The following is an 18,662-nucleotide window of genomic DNA, read 5'->3' as shown; positions in this document are numbered from 1 at the left end:
CATTGACTAGGTAAAACAAAGTTTTCCTTCACTTTCTATTTTCTTGACCTATTCCAACCTTTGCATAAACTCCTGTGCACCATGCATTAAGCTGAGAGCCTGGCTACATGAGGTGCCCAGTCTGACAGAGAATATCTTTCTCAAAACACTTTCGGTTGCCCAGCCCTTTCTGGGTGACCTGGTAACAATGGGGCAGTGGAAAGGCCCCTCACGAAGCTGTTCGCACCACCTTGTAACACGACTGTTGCTTCCTTTCCCACCACCGCGTCCTGTGGGGCAGCGTCGGAGCTTGGCCCCTGCCAGGGGCTGATGGTGTCTCCTGCAAGGGCCCCCTTGGATTTGAAAAAGAAATTTCTCGAGACATCGGGACTGCGACCCATACAGACGAATTTTCACGTATGTTCCAGGGATGCCAAAGCATTTTCAAGCTAAGCTTTTCAGCCCGGATTGCGACGACCGCCACCGAAGCGGAAGGAAGCCCAGTACGTCTCTGCCAGACTCCACCCAACCCCGCCGCGCATCCGGGGTCGGCGCAGAGCTGCTGGGTGTGAGGCCCCTCCCTCCCTGACCGCCTTCCGTGGCAGCGGGCAAGGGGCTGGGAGGGCTGGCTCCGCCATGCGATTTCGGGCTAAGATTGTGGATCTCGCCTGCCTTAATCACTTCAGCCGTGAGTATGTCGGGGCTGGCTCAAGGGTGGCAGTGCCTCTCTGAGCGGCTGGGGCCGGCTTTCTCGGGCAAAGAAAAGAGGAAGGGAGGTGAGGACCATAATGCTTTCCTGGGAGGAGCTGGCATGAGGCCCTTTCCTTCCCCCTGAGGTGCTTAGGAGTTTGCGAAGCAGCACGAGCTGCGTTTGTAAAGGCTGAGGGTTTTTCTGTCCCGCAGAGACTGGGCTGCATGGAGTGATCACCGCTGTAACGTCCTCCTCTCTCCCTCCCTCCCTCCTTCCCTCCGGCAGGTATAATTAACACAGTCGCCAAGTTAGCCAAGACCTGCATCCTGCGCCTTACCGTCTGCAAGCTGTATTTCATCCTTTCCGATAAAGTAGCAAATGGAGGCGCCAGTATGTGGTGTGAGCTGAGCCAGGTGAGCCCAGGATAGTTCAGTAACCACATTTTGAAAACCAGAGCATGCAGTTTGGTTTGGTGTACGAGGCATTTCTTGTAGCCCCCACCTTCGATGTGTCAGGTCTCTCAAGGTCTGTCTGGCTGCACAGGGGTTTCAGGTTGGATACTCCCTTTTCCTTGATTGTCACTTCAGTGTAAAGCTTCAGTGTGCTGGCCCACATGGGCCTGCCCAAAACTGGAAACAGGAACGCATAACTCGCTGTCTAATGGACTGATTAGGTGTTGGGGGACTACATTAAATAGTTGCCTGAAGCAATGAGTTTTCAGGGTTGTAATTCCTCAGGTGATTTGAGGCAGAGGGGAATTTCTGGTGTACAAATGCAGTTCTAAGCTTAAGGTCTGATAAATAAAACTTGCCTCTCTTGTTTCTTTTATTTCCTGACTTTCAAAAATTGTAGGGGAATTTCTTTGATGAATTTCAGATGGAAGGAGTAGCTGCAGAGCACAATGAAATCTATTTAGAGTTTGTGCCTGAGAACCTGTGGAGAGCATTAAAAACTGCCCAGAGTGCTAAGGCAGTGAAGATCAAGTTGACTAATAAACACTGTCCCTGTCTCAGAGTTGCTGTGGAGCTAGTAAGTGGAACCATGCTTTCACATTCATTATTAAGAAAAAGTTTTCTAAAATGTAGTGTGTTTCCTAAGATCAAAGGGTAATATATGGTATAATTCTAGAAAACTAAAGAAACATTGTGCCATTTTCCATTTCACTAGCCTTTCTTGCCATCATGGGTGATAGCATACAGAACCAGCTTTGTATTTTCCAAAAGGCAAGGAGGAGGTGGAGGAAGAAAGCTATGTTATTGAAACAAGTTTTTCTAATGTCTACTTTTCTCCATTTCTTCATCCTCTGTATCTTCTGCCTATTATTGCCTTTTCATTGAAGCCATTAGGTGAAGGAGGTTTCAGTGTTTGTGTTTTGCCTTTGGTTTTCCTGATATTGCTGACTTCTGATTCTTTTGTTGCTGTTAACTCCACTGATTCACCTTTTCAGTTCTAAGGATAGATTATAGGTATACTAATGACTGATACATCACAAACTCTTCCTCATTTGAAAGGGAAGCGCACTTAAAAGCATATTGGTAGGAACTGAGGGAAAACTGGAACTGAGTGTTGGGCACGTAGTTATAGCATTTCCCAGAGTGGGTCTGAAAAATGTAAATTTAGAATTCCAATCTTGTGTTTAACTGCAAAGGCATCCTCTTTTTCCCTCAAGCCATCCTTATCAAGCAGCAGCAGGATTGTGACACATGACATTCCTGTGGGAGTTATTCCCAGAAGAATGTGGAATGACTTCAGAGAGCCCAGTGTGCCAGACTTTGATGTAAGCCTCTGCTTTTATATTCCCTTCTGAAAGGGGAGGTTGCCAGTTGAATGGTATTGCTATAGAGTATACTAGGGTGGGGTTGGGAAAGGAGTTGAAAGGAAAGAAGAAAGACTGGAGGCTACAGTTTTGGAGGGGTATGGAACATGGCTTCTATCCTGACAAGAGAGCCAAGAACTTATTGAAACAGAGTGGTGATTGCCAATTGCTTCTGTGAGGTTCATGGCAGAGGAAGGGAGGAAAGAAGGACTTGCATGGCTTTAGTCTGGAGCATCTCTAAACCACACAACTTCAGGGTGTTTCAGCTGTTCAGGTGCCAAATGGCCCAAATAATCTGTTATTTCTGAAATTTATGGCCTATCTGGCAGAGTTAAAGATATATGTGTATTCCTCCTGATTTTGACTTTTTAGCAGAGTTTTAAGGAAAGGTCCTTGTACAAGTGTGCTCCTGTTTGAGGTTATGGATGTCTGTCACCTCTATAGCTAAAAGCGTTTAGATTCTGAAGACGTACAAAAAGAAACTTTCAGTATTTTGTTCTTTTATTTCAGATTTACACTGCTGCAGTATCATAGGAATGTCTTTCTTTTATTTTTGTCTATAGTAATTGACTATTTAGTAACACAGATGCTCATTTGAGAATCTGATCTGCAAAAACATGGCTCTATTTTGAACACAGACTTGGAATGTTGTGTCTGGAACAATTGCTAGAATGATGGCCTGTTGGTGTAATGGGAAAGGGTTCTTATGTTCCTGAGACATTTGATTTCAGATAGATACTGTGCACCCTGAAAGCTCTGATAACACTGTCCAAACTATGATGGAATTGAAAGTAGAAATAAATGTGTCCCAATCACATCTGAAATACTTGTGCAAATGCAGTTTTTATGTATTCCTAGGTCAGTATTTACCTACCAGTGCTGAAAACAATGAAGAGTGTTGTGGAAAGAATGAAGAATCTCAGCAATTTCATTGTAAGTTAAGGCACTTAAAGCATGTATGCTACAGATGTTATTTCACAAGGGACATAACAGGTTGCCTAAACTGGTGCTGCTACATTATCTTGAGATGACTTAGACATTGAAATCAAGGCACCTGAAGCCTGTGTAAAGCCTGAATAGAATGATTGGATTTATTTTAGGATTTACACTGAAGAGCTTTTGCTGGGCTTCTCAGAAAATGATGCCCTTTGTACTAAATCCATGAAAGAACATGGCATTGTGTTGCTACAAGCTACTCTTTTTAGCTGGTAAGGCATGACAGTCCTTCAGGAAGCTAGCTGTAGACTTTCCAGGCTATTTCATTAAGGAAATGCCAATTAAGTGAGTGTTGTGTTAGGTGTCTGTGAATGAACTTTAGGTAAACTTGACGTAGGATTTAAAGGAAATGCTGCTAATAGCCCCTGGATGTCATACCGTGCTTTAGACTGACATGTTGGATTTGCAGTCTACCCTGGATTTCTAGAGTGCTGGTGGGCCTTTTAACTGAAAGAAGCCCTCTGTGGTTGGACAGAAAAGGGCTTTGGTTTTTTATTTAGTTGTTTGTGCTCACAGTCACCATAATTGACTGACATGAAAGTTAGAAAGTAAGTGTAGAGCTTTGAAATAGTTTCAGTTTGATGCTGTTCATACCAGTTTTGATAAATAGGAAATTTTCTGTTAACTGAGAATCCTGAAATTGGAGCAGTCTCAGTTTTTCAAGAATTGGAAGAGTTGAGAGATTACCCTGGGTTACTGGCAGTTTTGCAAATGGCAGCCATCCTGCAAATACACATCAAACTTTTGTGGGACTTTGTTTTTATTTTCTTTCCTTCTCCCATGTCCTTGGTGGATATGCTTATGCAAAATTGAGCGCAGTGCTTTTGTTTCTGGAGCTGAGGCTCTTTCCTCACAGAGGATAGTTGTATGACGGGATTGAACTTATACTAAGTGTCTTGCTTTCATGTTGTTGGAAAACAAAAACATCATGTGTCACAATTAATTATTTTTGTAAGATGCATCCTGGTAATAAAACTGGTCAAGATCATTGCTGAAAAATTTACTTAAAAAAAATTCTGATTGTCCATTGTCTGGAGCCATTCTATACAAGATTCTGCTTGCAGTACAAGTCTTTTTTTTTTTTAATTACTGAAAATTCATCTAATCACAGAAACAAAGTGCCTGTTGTGCTTTAGGAATCCTCTGATCTACTTGGGATTTGTGTAAGACCATACATAGTCTCCTTCAAATTCCTTCTTCCAGTTTACAGAATGGAATTTGAAAGCTTTTAGCACTTTTACAGGATTTCTGTCAGTTCAAAGTCCTTCTTGAAGTTACTGATCTGATCCAGCTGTTGTCTAGTTTAAATTCTTGAAAGCAGCACTGTCAGCTCCTGGTGCATCCCGTTTTCTGTGTGTGTCATATAGACTGTGTAGGTGCCTTTCTATTTGTTGAATAACTGAATGGAAATTCAGGAATCTTTGCATTTCTTCAGCTTCAGTCTCTTATTTCTGAAGTCTTTTCCTCATGAACTTAGCAAAGCTAATACTTGTTCTAAAAGTACTGGAGAACGTTAAATTTCTTCTCATAACTTCTGAAAGTGTGGTCCAGAGTACTTCATACGGGAATGATGGGAAATGCATTTTATAGCTGAACATTCAAATGTTCAACCATTTTCAGAAAGTATGATTGACTTATACTGAAATACTCCTGGAAGCTTGTATTTGAACAAAACCAAACTGTATTCTTCTGTAATTCTGCAATGTGAAAGTGGGTTGTCTAAAATTGAGATTCATTGCAGGTGATTGAAGCAAACTTGAGTGGTGAAATGAACTTGAAAACAGAAACTGACTTAGTATCTGTAACAACACATTTTAAAGACCTGGGAAATCCTCCCTGGGGTAAGTTTCCCTGTTACTTCTTGTGTCTGTCTGATCTCATTACTTAAGTGTGTTGCCTATAGCAGTACTTTTTAGCTTTTATTATTTAGAAAATAACATCAAATACTTTGAAGTCTTCAAATGAAGTCTTAAAAGAAAAAGTGGAGTGGCCAGTGGAGTGTCTGTTTCATGTTTGGGGTGGTGGTGGGGAATCTCTTCCATTATTCTTGACAGCTTGATAGGAAAACTGGGATTTTTTTTCCTTGCACTGGTCTGAAAAAACAAGCCAGTTGAGTTCCAGCACTTCAGCAGTTTTCAGGTATGTCCCTGTGGGTGTTGAAACTGCTTTTTATGTTTGGACTAAGTGTTGTGTTCTTACTCTTTTAGCATCAGAGGATGGATGTCAAAGTTCTGCTCAAGGCAGAGATCTGGAAAGTATGGCTGAAGCATGCATAGACATCAAGAAGCTGCAGCAGCTGCTTGCTGGACAACAGGTCAATCCTACAAAAGCATTGTGCAGTAAGTTCAACAGCTCTCCTTGTGAACTCCAGTTAAGTAGGGCCGTTTGCCATACATAGTTTCAGCAGAATATCATATCTTCTGTTTTGTGTGTCTGAAAGTCAACTATTTTTACTATACCCAAGGACTTCTAATATTTATATTTTTAGTCAGTTAGATTCAGGTCCTAGGCATTTGGGAAAGAAAAAATAAGTCAGGCTGTTTTAAAAGTCTCAAGCTGAATACTCAGATTCACTAATTGTGTGTGTTGTCTTTGTTTTAAAGTTGTTATTAATGTTTATTATTATTTTGAGATATTATTTTTTGAAAGTCTTAAAGCCTCTAGCTTCTAGCAGAGAAATTGGAATTTACTGGCAAGTTTTTTTGGTTGGGTTTTTTTCCCTTTGGATGTTTTCTTACACTGATTCGAATACTAAAATGCTTTTTATACAGCTAGTGTTTCTAGCCATAGAAAACAATACTTCCTTTCTAGCAGAAGTCTCTGCAGGGGTTTATATCTTATTTTTATAACTGTGCTTTTCCTGAGAACATCTGTTTCTTATGGTTTAGTGCAGATACCGAAAATTTCCCAAGGAAGATTTAAATAATTGGTGTAGCATTATAAACCTATACACTATATATTTACTTCTTGGTGCCATCTTTCATAAACTATTAATGCTTCACAGACCTTCAAGGATTTAAATTGTCTAGTTACCCTTCTGTCAGAAGTGGTGGAAGCATTGTTTTTATGGTGACATCTTTAAAAGATGTAATTTTAAAGTATTTTTCCTGCTTTGAGGTGAATTGGTGTTTTAATTTTTTTTTTCCCCACAGATATTGTACGTAAGAGAATTGTCCATTTCATCTTGCTCCATGAGGAGGTTTCACTTCAGTATTTTATTCCAGCAATTGCCTGAGTGTTTTGGAATCTTGGTCATTTTCCAATCCGAGGCCTCTTTCATGAAGTCTGAAATCTTTCCTGAGCTGCTGGAGTGTTTTGATGTGAGACACTGTTAGACGCATCCATCAGATGGACATTATTTCAATATTTATGAAAGTGTTCAAAATACCTCCTCATCCAGCCAGCCATGTTTGTGAATAGTTACATGCTATGAAAGACACAATGCTGGGGAGCATTGGTATATCTTACTCTTAGGAGGAACAAAACTGAAATTTGTCTTAGCCACAGCTCAAAACATCCCAAAAGCACACTGAATTAAATACTTCAGTCTTCTCAAAAAACTAAAAAAAGGTAGAATTCACCTCTGGAGCTGCTGCTGTGTGTATTCAGTATTGAGCAATGCAATCCAAGTTAAGGGATCTCTGAGCAATCTTATCTTCCCTCCATGAAACAGGAGAACCTTCTGGAGGGCTGCCTGACTGGTATTTGCCTGGACAAGTATGCAGAGCCCTCCTGAAGTGGTATGGAATTGAATTCTGTTCCAGTAGGAGTCTTTTGATTGCACTTGCTCCAACATATCTCAGTAGATCTGTTCATGCTTACTCTTTGTTTAACTCTTGGCCTGGGAGCATGAGCAAAACAGTCTGGATTACTTTGTTAATGTGGGCAGTGAAAATCACTATGTACAGAATGAATATCATATGAGGACATGTGTAAGCACAGCAGTTGGTGTGAAATAAAGAGCCAGTTATCTGTGGATCACATTTTTTCCCTTTCCAGCTAGAAAACATTGTACAACCTTTGTCGTCATGGTGTCAGACATGGTAAGATTGTGTGTAGGCTCTCATGCCAAGCAGCCAAGAGGATGACTGAATTTCACTCATAGGAGTACTGCCCTTGCTTCTACCTCCTGGTTATTTTCTGAGGTCTTTTCCTCCTTATTCCATGTGTGATTTATTTGTTACCCTGGCATGTTCCGTACAGCTTTTGATTGTTTTAGTGATTGAGTCTGTGCTGCCAAATGAGACTGGGAGTTTCTTCCAGAAAGTAGCTTGTCATGGTCAGAAGTGCTGGGTTTTGATGGTTTGGGTTGTTTTCAAGGGGCATTGACATTAAGGGAGCAATGAATCTTTTGTCCATGGAAATGCAAATGCTCAAGAGAAGGCTAAGGAGAGGCAGTGGCAATGAGAAGGTAGAATAGACTTGCAGTGATGAGTGTGTTGACTGACTGTTTATAGACCTTTCTACCCATTCCCTCTTTGTTGCTCCCTGCTCTTCCCTGCCCTGCACATTGCCTCATTAGTTGTCATATTTCCACCATGCTACGGTTTGCATCTTTACTATTTGCAAAATCCCATTTTGCCTATGTTGTGAGTTGACCTTGGTAAGCAGCCACTCACTAACTCACACCTAGTGGGATGGGGGAGAGAATTGGAAGGATAAAAGTGAAAAAAATCATGGGTTGAGATAAGGACAGCTTAATAGGCAAAGCAAAATATGGAATTCATTCACTGCTTCTCATGAGCATAGGTGTTTAACCATTCCCAGGAAAGCAGGGCTCCATCATGCATAACACTTGGGAACACAGACTATAACTCTAAATGCCCTTTTCTTCCTCCTCCTTTTCCCTGAGATGAACGCGATGCTGTATGATACAGATATCGCTCTGGTCAGTTGAGGTCAGCTGTCCCAGCTGTGTCCCTACCAATTTCTTGTGCACTCCCAGCATATTTGCTAGTGGGGCAGTATGGGAGTAATGCCTTGATGCTATATATATGCTGTTCAGCAATAATAAAAACATCGCTGTGTTATCAACACTGTTTTGGTCATAAATCCAGAACATAACCATATGAGCTACTATGAAGAAAACAAATTCTATCACAGCCAAAACCAACATAGCCTGCTGTTTCTTGATAGCCCAACTGACAAGTAATGCAAACAGATATTTTCAGTTCTTTTTTTTCTGGTTTCTGTCTTTGTTAATGCTAATCAATCAGGGTTTATATTTGTGTTTACCTCATTTGTTTTCTTTTTCTCATCCAGTATAGGATGTGATCAATCAGATAACCATAAAATAAACACCTCTTAACACTCTCACACAGATGCCTCCTAAAGTACTCGCATCACTTTTGTGTCCCTTGGTGTCCCTTCATGTTTTTGGTTTCTTCCTCTTAACCCTTTTTTGGTCTGGTATGGAAACTTACAACCTTCTCTTCTTTTTCTTGCTTTTTGGTTACACACTGCATTACTGATCCTTATTTTTATGCTGTATTTGAAAAAGCCTTTACATATAGTCTGATTTTTTCAATGTCACTGCAATTAAAAAAGAACAACATTTTGATTAGAAAAAGAAAACAGAGGGTGCTAAAGAGCTGTGGAAAAACGTATTACTCTGCATTCCTAAGAAAAAGCTGGGAACAAGTAATGGACCACAGTTAACCCTTGTGAGAGGGTTTTTCATAAATGACAATTCTCAAATGGGCAGATTGCCATGACTAAATGTAAGACTGAAATTATTTCAACACTGTATGCTATGGAAAAAATACTGTTTCCAGAGCAAGCATCATGAATGACCCAGTTAAAATAATTTAGGCATAGACTCAGTTATGTTGCACGCAGATTAGGTTGCTAAATAGCTTATGTGATCTGGACTTAAATATCTCTGCTTCAGTTCTTCATATGTAAAACAAGAATCTTTCTGCAATACAGCTGGGTGCAATATGTGATAAATAAATGCATGAAGGATTTCCAGTTCACTTGGCTTGTCTGATAGAAGCTTAAATTCTAGCCTTCTTATTAATGCAGGGACATCTTTATGCCAGGGAAGCAAGCTATTTTAGTGTGTGTGGGCTAGTGCCATAAATGTTTGGTTCCTCTTTGTTTAGACTGGTATGATGCATGTGTTCAACTCTTACGTACATAATAATTGATCTTCCACTTTGTGATGTACTATTCATGACACTCTGAAGCACAATTTATTGCAGTTCACTAAAGGACTGTTGGACTTTCTGACTTTTCATATCAGAACATTGGGTAATTAGTTACGGTTTTTTAACATCTAACAGATTTATATTTTATGAACTTTAATGGTTTACTGTCATGTCATAGCTATGGAAGAAGCCAAATTGGAGATGATTGCCTTCTGCAATGGGATAACTGGTTGGATAAATGAAGGGAGAACAATGAATGTGGTCTTCTTGGGCTTCAGTCAGGCTTTTGACACTGTCTGCCATGACATTCTGATAGGCAAGCTCAGAAGTGTGAGCTGGATGAGCAGATGGTGAGGTAGATTGAGATCAGGCTTTATGGCAGGTCTCAGAGCGTTCTGATTAGTGATACAGAGTCTAGCTAGCTGGAGGGCTGTGGTGTCCCTCAGGCGTAAGTATTGGATTCAGAAGTGGCCAATACCACAGAATGTTGTACTGCCATTAGAAGAATTTCAACAAGTTGGAGACTTGTTCAGAGAAGAACCTTCTGAAATTCATCAAAGGCAAAAGGAGGGTCCTGCACCTGGGGAAAAAGAACTGCATGTACCAGTACCGGCTGGGGGCTGACTTGCTCTGAAGCAGCTCTGGAGAAGTGGGTAATGGTGTGCAATAGGCTGCCAAAGCGTGTCCTTGTGGCAGAGAGCCACTGATATCTTGGGGGTGCATTAGGGAATGTGGCCAGAAGGTCATAAGAAGTGATCCTGCTACTCTACTCAGCCCTGGTGAGTCTGCATCTGGAGTGCTGTGACCTGTCCTGAGCTCCTCAGTACAAGGGAGACATGGAGTTCCTGGAGCAAGTCCAGAGGAAGGCAATGAAGATGAGGAGGGTACTGCAGCACCTCATTCATGAGGAGAGCCTGAGGGAGCTGGGACTGTTTAGCCTGGAGGAGAGCAGACTGAAAAGGGATTTTATCAACATCTGAAGTATTTGAAGGGAGGACATCAAGGGGTAGGACCAAGGCTCTTCTTGGTGATGAGCAGCAGGATGAGAAGAAATGGGCAGAAATTGGAACACAGGAAGTTTCACCTCAACATGGAAAAGAACTTCTTTTGAGCACTGGAATATGTTGTCCAGAGAGGTTGTGGAGACTCCTTCCCTGGAGATATTCAAAAGCCATCAGGACATATGCCCGATTAATATGCTGTAGGGAACCCTGTGTGAGCAGGGAGGTAGAGCTAAGTGTCCCACTGTGGACTCTTACAAACTTACCCGTTCTGTGATTCTGTGATCCCTGCAAAGCTCGTCTCCCCCAGAGATCATCTGGATTTGCAGAGACAGAGCAAGAGCATTTTGGACAGGAGGGATGCATTCCGTAGTGTAGAAGTAGGAGACCTGGAGCACGTGCAACATGTTCTTTGCTTCATTCTAGTCTGCAGATACCTTTTTTCCAATCATACTTGGGAAAAATATTTAAGAAAGCAGAGATAAGGAACACCATTGTGATTCATTAAATCTCCACCATAGAGTGTGTCAGTCATGATGGATCCAAGTCTTTCCAGAAATAATTCAAAGTCTCCTGTATCTGCAACTGATGCTGTTAAAGGCAATTTTGTATTTGTTTTGGTTTCTCAGAGAAGAGTAGTCTTTTCAGTGATGCTTTTCTGTCTGCCTTATAGTCTTTCTGTCTCTGGGAGATAGGCAAGAGGTTTTAAACTTACTCTATATATCATATATTGATATTGAAACTTACTCTATGTATCATATATTGTGTCTTCAGTAGTTTCTGTGAGTGAGCTTCCATTCTGAGTCTTTGAACATTTCCCCTTATTTGCAAATTCACCATGTCCTTCAGGTTAAAGACTTAATGCTTGAAAATCTGTAAGTTTCCATGATTGAAATTACAGTTGTCTTCAGATGGACAGCACAGAAGGTAGTTGTCCTAGGGGGACTTAATGGTGCTTGTATCCCCAATTGTCTGTTCTGTTTATGCTGGATTTTAAGTTTGCACCATTAAGACTGGTTCCAAGAGTGAAGCTGAGGAGAGAAGAAGCATGCAGTTTGTGTTCATAAACTGCACTTGCTCCTGCGCATTCCTTGCTCTCTCTCAGTGCGTGTTGTCCTCAGCATGGACAGGGAGCGGGAGAACATTCTCCTTTGCTTTTAGTTAGTTTTTAACTAGCTGAGGCAGAGAAGTCCCTCAGATGGTGGCTTTTCTTTTTCTTGGAACTGATTGGCCCTGCTCTGGATTGAAAACCCAAAAAACCACCAGGAGTTTGTGCCTGTGGCCCATTGGGACCCAGGATGCAGCATTTTCCAACTCAGGAGGGACTAATAAGAGACTGAGTGAGCCAAACTACACCCCATGACAAGGACTTTCTGAATTTGCCATCTTTTCAGAACAGTGAGAGGTTTTATTGTTTAATATTATTCTTTTTTTATGCTCGTGGCAGTTTTTTCCACTTTTCTCCAAAAAAATCTTTTCCCCAAACCAGTTGGGAGAGGAGCTGCTTGAATTTGGTTTCTAGAAAAGACCACTTTAAAAGTTTCCTCCCAAATTTGTCCCAAACCAGGACAATAGTTGAAGGCAGATGGAAGATAGGCACACTAGAGGGGAAATGAATGATTAACTCCCTCAAGTATGGTATATGTTGCTAGAGTTGTTAATATTTTCATATGACATGGCCACAAAAAGTTATTTCCTTCATTCTGCAATAGCCTGTGAGTTGCAAGACATGAATATATTTACAGAGAGGGGAGAGGAGGCTGCAGAGACCCTATTCACTTGGATTTTTCTTTTACACAAAACCACTTTGTCACAACTAGACCAGTTGAGAAATTAACTTTTATTTGGTTCAGTTGCACTGGTAGAATGGAAATCTCATTACAGACAGGAATGCTCCCTGTGATCACCACCACTGTAGGCTTGAAGTGCAGAAAAGTAATCCCTCTCTGTAGTTTTTTTATGTCCTCAAACTCTAAACATCTGTACCAAATATATGTAGGGTGTTGGCTTTTCAAAAGAATTTAATGCATTATCTTTTCTAGTCCAGTTAAAACATGCTTATGAAGTCCACCGATTTTAATAAGAATTAAGGAAAACTTCCAAGTCAAGGATGAATTTATTGCCAGTCTGGATATTTTAGCCATTAAGATCCTAAATAGTTCAGCACAGAAATGCAACATAATTTTTTACATTTCCCTCATTTTTTAACTGCAAACCAGACACACTTGACTAAATGAATGTTACCATATGTTGATGACACTTTTGTAAAGAGGCTCAAAAGATTAATAGAATATTGGAAATAGTTTTATTTCATTATTAAGGTATAGAAGGATTGTTGTTGTAATGCCAAAGATAAAATCCCATTGAAGCAGAAAGAAGTATGTTCTACTCGTGTTCTTCTCCAGCTTTAGTCCAACATGTCACTATTTTTAAGATCCACAGTCCAGCTCCAAAAAAAAACCCAACCAACCAATCAACCATCCATCCAACATCCTGCAGCTTCTGTACATGCAGAAAGTTTTGTGTACTATGTTTGTTCTATACTATTGCAATCCTGTCAGTGAAATAGTTAATCACAATTAATCACTGCTAAATTAAATCAGAGATCTTTGTTATGCAGTGAGAGTGAGAGTGTGAATGTCATCTTCCTATTGCTGGCAGTTGTTACATTTGTAGAATTCAGTAAATCACTTCCTAGACAATGGAAGGAAGTAGCTGTTAAAACTTGGGAGAAAACTAATTTCCTCTTATAAAAACTGATTTATGCTAGCAAGACCAAGCCAGCAGAGGAACTCTTTAAAACATTCAAATTACAATCCCCCCATCCCACTCCCAAAACCAGGAGGCAGTTCACATGCTGGTAGTGTAATTTGGTGATTCTCTATTGCATTCTTTGATCATCAGTTGACTTTCATCTATGGAAAGGTTTACTTTCTGATGAACTGTCCATCTCCTGGAAAGAACTCTGAGAGTTTTTGTTTGGGTTTTTCCCCCTACTGTATGCAGTAGCAATACAGTTAATAGGAAGGAAAACAATATCTGAAAAAAAAACCCCAACCAAACAAGCTTCTCACTCTCACATTCTTGTATGTCCTTTTATTTAGCACTACAAGTCTCATACTTCTGCCTGATTTCTAAATGCTGAAATGTCTGTCATTATGACAAATGCTGTGCCATAATCTATGGTGGCATTATTTGCTATGTCTTTTTTTTTCCCACAGTTAATTGTCATGGTTTTAAATACAAGATTTATTTCTACTTGTGGTCTTAAATGGAGTAATATAATCATGAAGTTTTTAAGGTTGGCAAAGACCTCTAAGATCATGAAATCCAACTATTAACCTATTACTGCCATATTCACCACTAAATTACATCCTTAAGTACCACATCCACACATCTTTTGAACACTTCCAGGGATGGTGATCTCGCGCTTCCTTGGGCAACCTATTCAGTGAAGAGATTTTTGCTAATATCCAATCCAAAGCTCCCCAGTACAACTTGAGGCCATTTCCTCTCATCTTGTCACTTGCTACCTGGGAGATGAGACCAACACCTGCATGGCTACGACCTTCTTTTGGTAGTTGTAGACAGTGGTAAGCTGCCCCAGAGCTTACCTTCTCCAGGCTAAATACCCCAGCTCCTTCAGCCATTCTTCATAGGACTTGTGCTCCAGACCCTTCACCAGTTTTGTTGCCCTTCTCTAGACATGCTCCAGCACCTCAATGTCTTTTTTGTAGTGAGGAGCCCAGAACTAGACACATGATACGAGTACTCTGAGTACTGAGTACAGACGGATGATAACTGCCCTAGTGCTGCTGGCCACATTCTTCCTGGTACAGGCCAGGATGCCATTGACCTTATTGGCCACCTGGGCACAATCTGGCTTGTGTTCAGCTGCTGTTGAGCAACACCTGCAGGGCCTTTTCCACTGGTCAGCTTTTCCAGCAACTGCCTTCACATTCTGCATAGGGTTGTTGTTACCTAAGTGGTAGACCTGGCACTTGAACTTGTTGATCCTCATACAATCCAATTTCTGGCATAAAAGTGTGTGCTTGCATTTAATCAAATGTAATCCAGCTTTTTAACATGGAGACCATCTCAGTATAGGCAAAACTTTTTTCCTGAGTGTTGTGGTGCATGGTTCATTTGGTTTGTTCTGTTTCCCCCTAAAGTTATAATGGTTCGGTCCTGGGGTCCCCCCTCCCCCTCCTCCCCTGGCAACCCCTCCTTTTGAGAGTGTCAGTTTTTTGTCTCCACCCCTGTTCCCCTGGTTACCCTCTGTCAATCCCTCCCTGAGTTCCTGTCCATCGCCCACTGTCCCCTTCCCTCTTTCCAGAAAGTTCTCCCCACCTCGGTGGGTGATTGCATCGGGAACAAGAGTCCCTCCCTGTCACATTCCCTATTGGCTAGCTGGCAGGTTTCTCATGAGTTTGTTCCCTCCCAAGTTCCCCCTCATTGGTTGAAGTGTTTTATGTTCCGCCTCCTTTTTAATCGGCTGTACCCCCACCTCGTGGTCCCGACTCGGCTGGCTTCCCCTGGAGACATTAAAACTCTGGACTTTGCCCCTGAGTCGAGTCCCTCTTTCCTACTTCGCCTTCCTGCTGATTCACTGCTGCCTCCTGCTGAGGCACTCCCCGGACGCCCCCGGCGCATCTGGGCAGTGCCCCCCCCGGCTGTCAGCTGCTGTGCCACAGCTCAGCGGGTGCAGACTCCTCCCCAGCCCGGGGGAGTAGAGAGAAAACCTCGGACAGCAGCTCGGCAGTCTTGGCGCCCAACTTCTGGCATAAAAGTGTGTGCTTGCATTTAATCAAATGTAATCCAGCTTTTTAACATGGAGACCATCTCAGTATAGGCAAAACTTTTTTCCTGAGTTCATAAAGTGTATGTTGGTCCGACATTTTTATTGGATTCTCTTATGCTTGTGTTTTGATTGTCTGCATTCTCCCATGACTCAGCTTTTTTGAATTGAAGTGTTTTTTCCTGAGGTAACAAGAACAAAATCATCAAACTGTACTTTTGTTCAGAGCCTCTTTCCAGGATGAAGGGAGCTTCTGCAGCTGTGACTACATCATAAAAAAAACCCTTGAATCTGGATAACTCTACTGGAGCATTTTTCCTACATAAGTTAAATTTATTATAATTTTTTGTTTGGCTGTTGAAAGAGATCCTGTTTCTAGAGGAAAATTCTATTCAGTTTATTTTTGTTAAAAAAATGCAAGCTACACAAAAAAGCTAAATTAGTGGTGGTGGTTGAGGGAAGACTGGTAGGGCCTGGTTGCGATTTTTATAAACACAGCAATTACAGAGACACAGGGATTTCCAGCCCAATATAAGTAGCTGAGGCTGAATCAAAGTTCTTATAAATTTGTTCTCCTTTCCTTAAAATATATATTGTATTTTGCAGCTGAACAACCTACTTCAAAAATTACTGCCTTCATGTGCTTCAATTTCCACATTTTAACAAATTTATTTTACTGGTGGCAATAAAAAGCTACTGTTCATTTCATTAATACTGAATGTTTGAAGATGTCATAAAACTCAATTTGTTTAGAAAAGTGTGAAATGTTGCCCATAGGTGAGAAGGCATTCTACAGTGTTCCCCTGTATACTCTTTGATGAAAGAATTATCAGATTATTACATACATCTGAAAAAATGAGACAAATTATTGTTCTTCCTAAAACCAAAAACCAGTTCCCCAAAATGTCCAATCTATCAAAATTTAAACTTTTATTTTTGTATCTAGTTTTTGATAGAAATTTATTACATATATTTTAAGGACTATCTTGGCTTTGCACAATGGGCTTCAAGTAACCATTTTTGATTGAGATTCCTAGTCAAAGCAAATGCCCTTTGTATCTGCTACAGGCTGTTGCCAGAGTGGTTCAGCTTCTCCTAAAAGATCTAAGGCCTTAGAAAGGCCTGGAAAGACACTTTTAAGTTCTTTCTGTGATCTTGTTCAAAACACATTTTTATAACAGCTGCTGAAGTATTTCAGGAAAATAGTTATTTCTACTATGTTTTATTATTTTTTAGGCATCCACACAGCCACCCAAGAATACTTGCACTAGCAGGAAAGAAGTAATAAATAGTTATAATCTGTATTATGATGGCAATTACATAATTTCTAAAGATTTCCAGAAGTTTATTTTAATGTAATTTCTACAGCACAAATTGGGAAAAATCTTATGGGACTGGATAGCCATTGTACCTCTGGTTTCTGTTACTGAGAAGCTGGCAGACACCATTTGCTCCAACCATCTGAGAGAAAAATGTTGAGGTTTTTGGATTTGGGATCTTTGTCTTCTTAGACAAACCATTTTTGATTTTGGTATGTCAGGCTTGAAGTAACACAAAGTGCAAGTTACTTCCAGATAAATGTGTGAATGGTGCCCTTAAAATTGTTCTGTGTAGCATATGACATATGAGGGATGCCCTCTTGAGAAACTGTCTAATTTTAAATATTTGGTGTGCATTAAGGGGCTGATATAAAACCTGCTGTAATTGGTGTGTCTCCCTAGCTTTACTAGCTTACATTATATCCTCAATCCTTTCTGAGATTTGCTAACAGACTCAGATTCTCTAAAAATATTAATAATTTGTTTGCCTTTTAACTTGACACATCCTGTGTAAAAATGTTCCTTTAATGGGTGCTCAGAATTAAGAAAAGCTACAGAACTCTTAAACTATCCAAAATAGAAAAGAAAAAAGTCACCATATGTTACTTTTTACCGTTACAATCTTTACCAACTGTTTTTTGCCTGAAGCCAAACTTTTTTCAGCTAAGGTACCGCAAGGCCTTATTGACACATGGCAGTCACCCAGAAGACAAAGCTGTTGCTGCATGCCAGCTTTTAATGGCAGGAGATATCCACATACCAGTGTTGACTCCATCTGTCAAAACTGGATGTTCACTGGAGCTAGTGTTTGGGGCTGAAGTACACAGATTAAAAAGTTATTGTTTCTTCCTGCAAGTGACTGCCAAATAATGTAACAGAGAATAAAATTTCCGTACTGGGGAATAAATGCCACTAATACATGGATTTTGTTAGATTTCAGGGTGGATTCAGAGAAAGCCACATCCAGACTGTGGGTAGACAAATGAATAAGCCAAAAAGTAGTAATAATTTTATTAATACATTTGTGAAACAGATGTCCCATCCCTCTTTCAGAGTGTTGAGGCTTTAAAATAAAATACCACTTTTATTTTTGCCAGTTATTTACATAGATCTCCCCCCCCCCTTTTTTTTTTTAAGGAGTCTTTCAGGAATACCTAATTTCTTTTTTAACAGTCTAATAATATCACCCATTACAGGTGTAGTAAACATTAGGGCTAAAAGCTATATAATAATCTTCCCCACTTAGTGTCACATAGCAATTACCAACAACCTTTGCCATTTGTATGTGTCTTGGGTTAAGAAAATTTAAAGAGGTGGACACTCTACAAAGTGTGGACACTAACTCTCCTTAGTTTCAACTTATTCCTTTCCTATTTCACCAATAAGGAAGGAATACAAGTAAACATAAGTGAAAAAAGTAACAGTTTACCAACAAATGAAACAGCAATAGGCAAAGCCCCCCCAAAACAACAAACAACCCACCTCTGAAGAAAGTAAAAAAAATCTACAAAATTGCTAAATCTCATTGAAAGGAATGAGAAGGAGGTGTATTTACAAACAAACTGTGGGCCTGATGGTAGATAAGGCCAGATATGGAGAGATTAAAGAAGCAATGTGGGGAACCACAAATTCCATAGGAATTCCACTAATTGACAAAGACTGTTACTCAAGACTGTGCAACATCTCTGTATTTAGAGAAAAAGAACAGAGACAGAAGGAAAAAAAAAGGAGTGTGTGTGTGTGTGTATGTACATTAAGAAGGGGTTATTAGTCATTTCAGGAACTCTGTACCTCTCAAGTACCTCAGCCAATGGGAAAAGAGGGAGGGGAATGTGGCCAAGAAATTGGCATAAAAGAAAGGCTGCATCCTCTAAAAATTTTGAGACAACCTGAAACAAGGGATTTAAGGGTTA

General features: G+C 40.5%; 1 protein-coding gene across 3 annotated transcripts; it reads left to right on the top strand.

Annotated features, from left to right (window-relative positions):
- Positions 1–521: 521 nt before the first annotated feature.
- Positions 522–8,516, top strand: HUS1 (HUS1 checkpoint clamp component). Of its 3 annotated transcripts, none has more exons than XM_039708612.1 (8): positions 522–667; positions 956–1,083; positions 1,547–1,699; positions 2,340–2,447; positions 3,345–3,419; positions 5,224–5,323; positions 5,690–5,821; positions 6,635–8,516. In XM_039708612.1, exons 1-8 carry the CDS (start codon positions 616–618, stop codon positions 6,715–6,717), a joined length of 831 nt encoding a protein of 276 aa, XP_039564546.1. In that variant the 5' UTR covers positions 522–615; the 3' UTR covers positions 6,718–8,516. The 3 variants fall into 3 exon arrangements, with proteins under 3 accessions (XP_039564546.1, XP_039564545.1, XP_039564548.1); XM_039708611.1 differs by having other exon boundaries at positions 1,523–1,699; XM_039708614.1 differs by having other exon boundaries at positions 532–671; positions 1,523–1,699.
- The last annotated feature ends 10,146 nt before the right edge of the window (positions 8,517–18,662 follow it).

Source organism: Passer montanus, unplaced genomic scaffold (assembly GCF_014805655.1).
Source record: "Passer montanus isolate IOZ18808 unplaced genomic scaffold, ASM1480565v1 scaffold208, whole genome shotgun sequence".
NCBI lineage: Eukaryota > Metazoa > Chordata > Aves > Passeriformes > Passeridae > Passer > Passer montanus.
The sequence above is the reverse complement of the archived record's forward strand: the minus strand, read 5'-3'. Positions and strand labels throughout refer to the sequence as shown.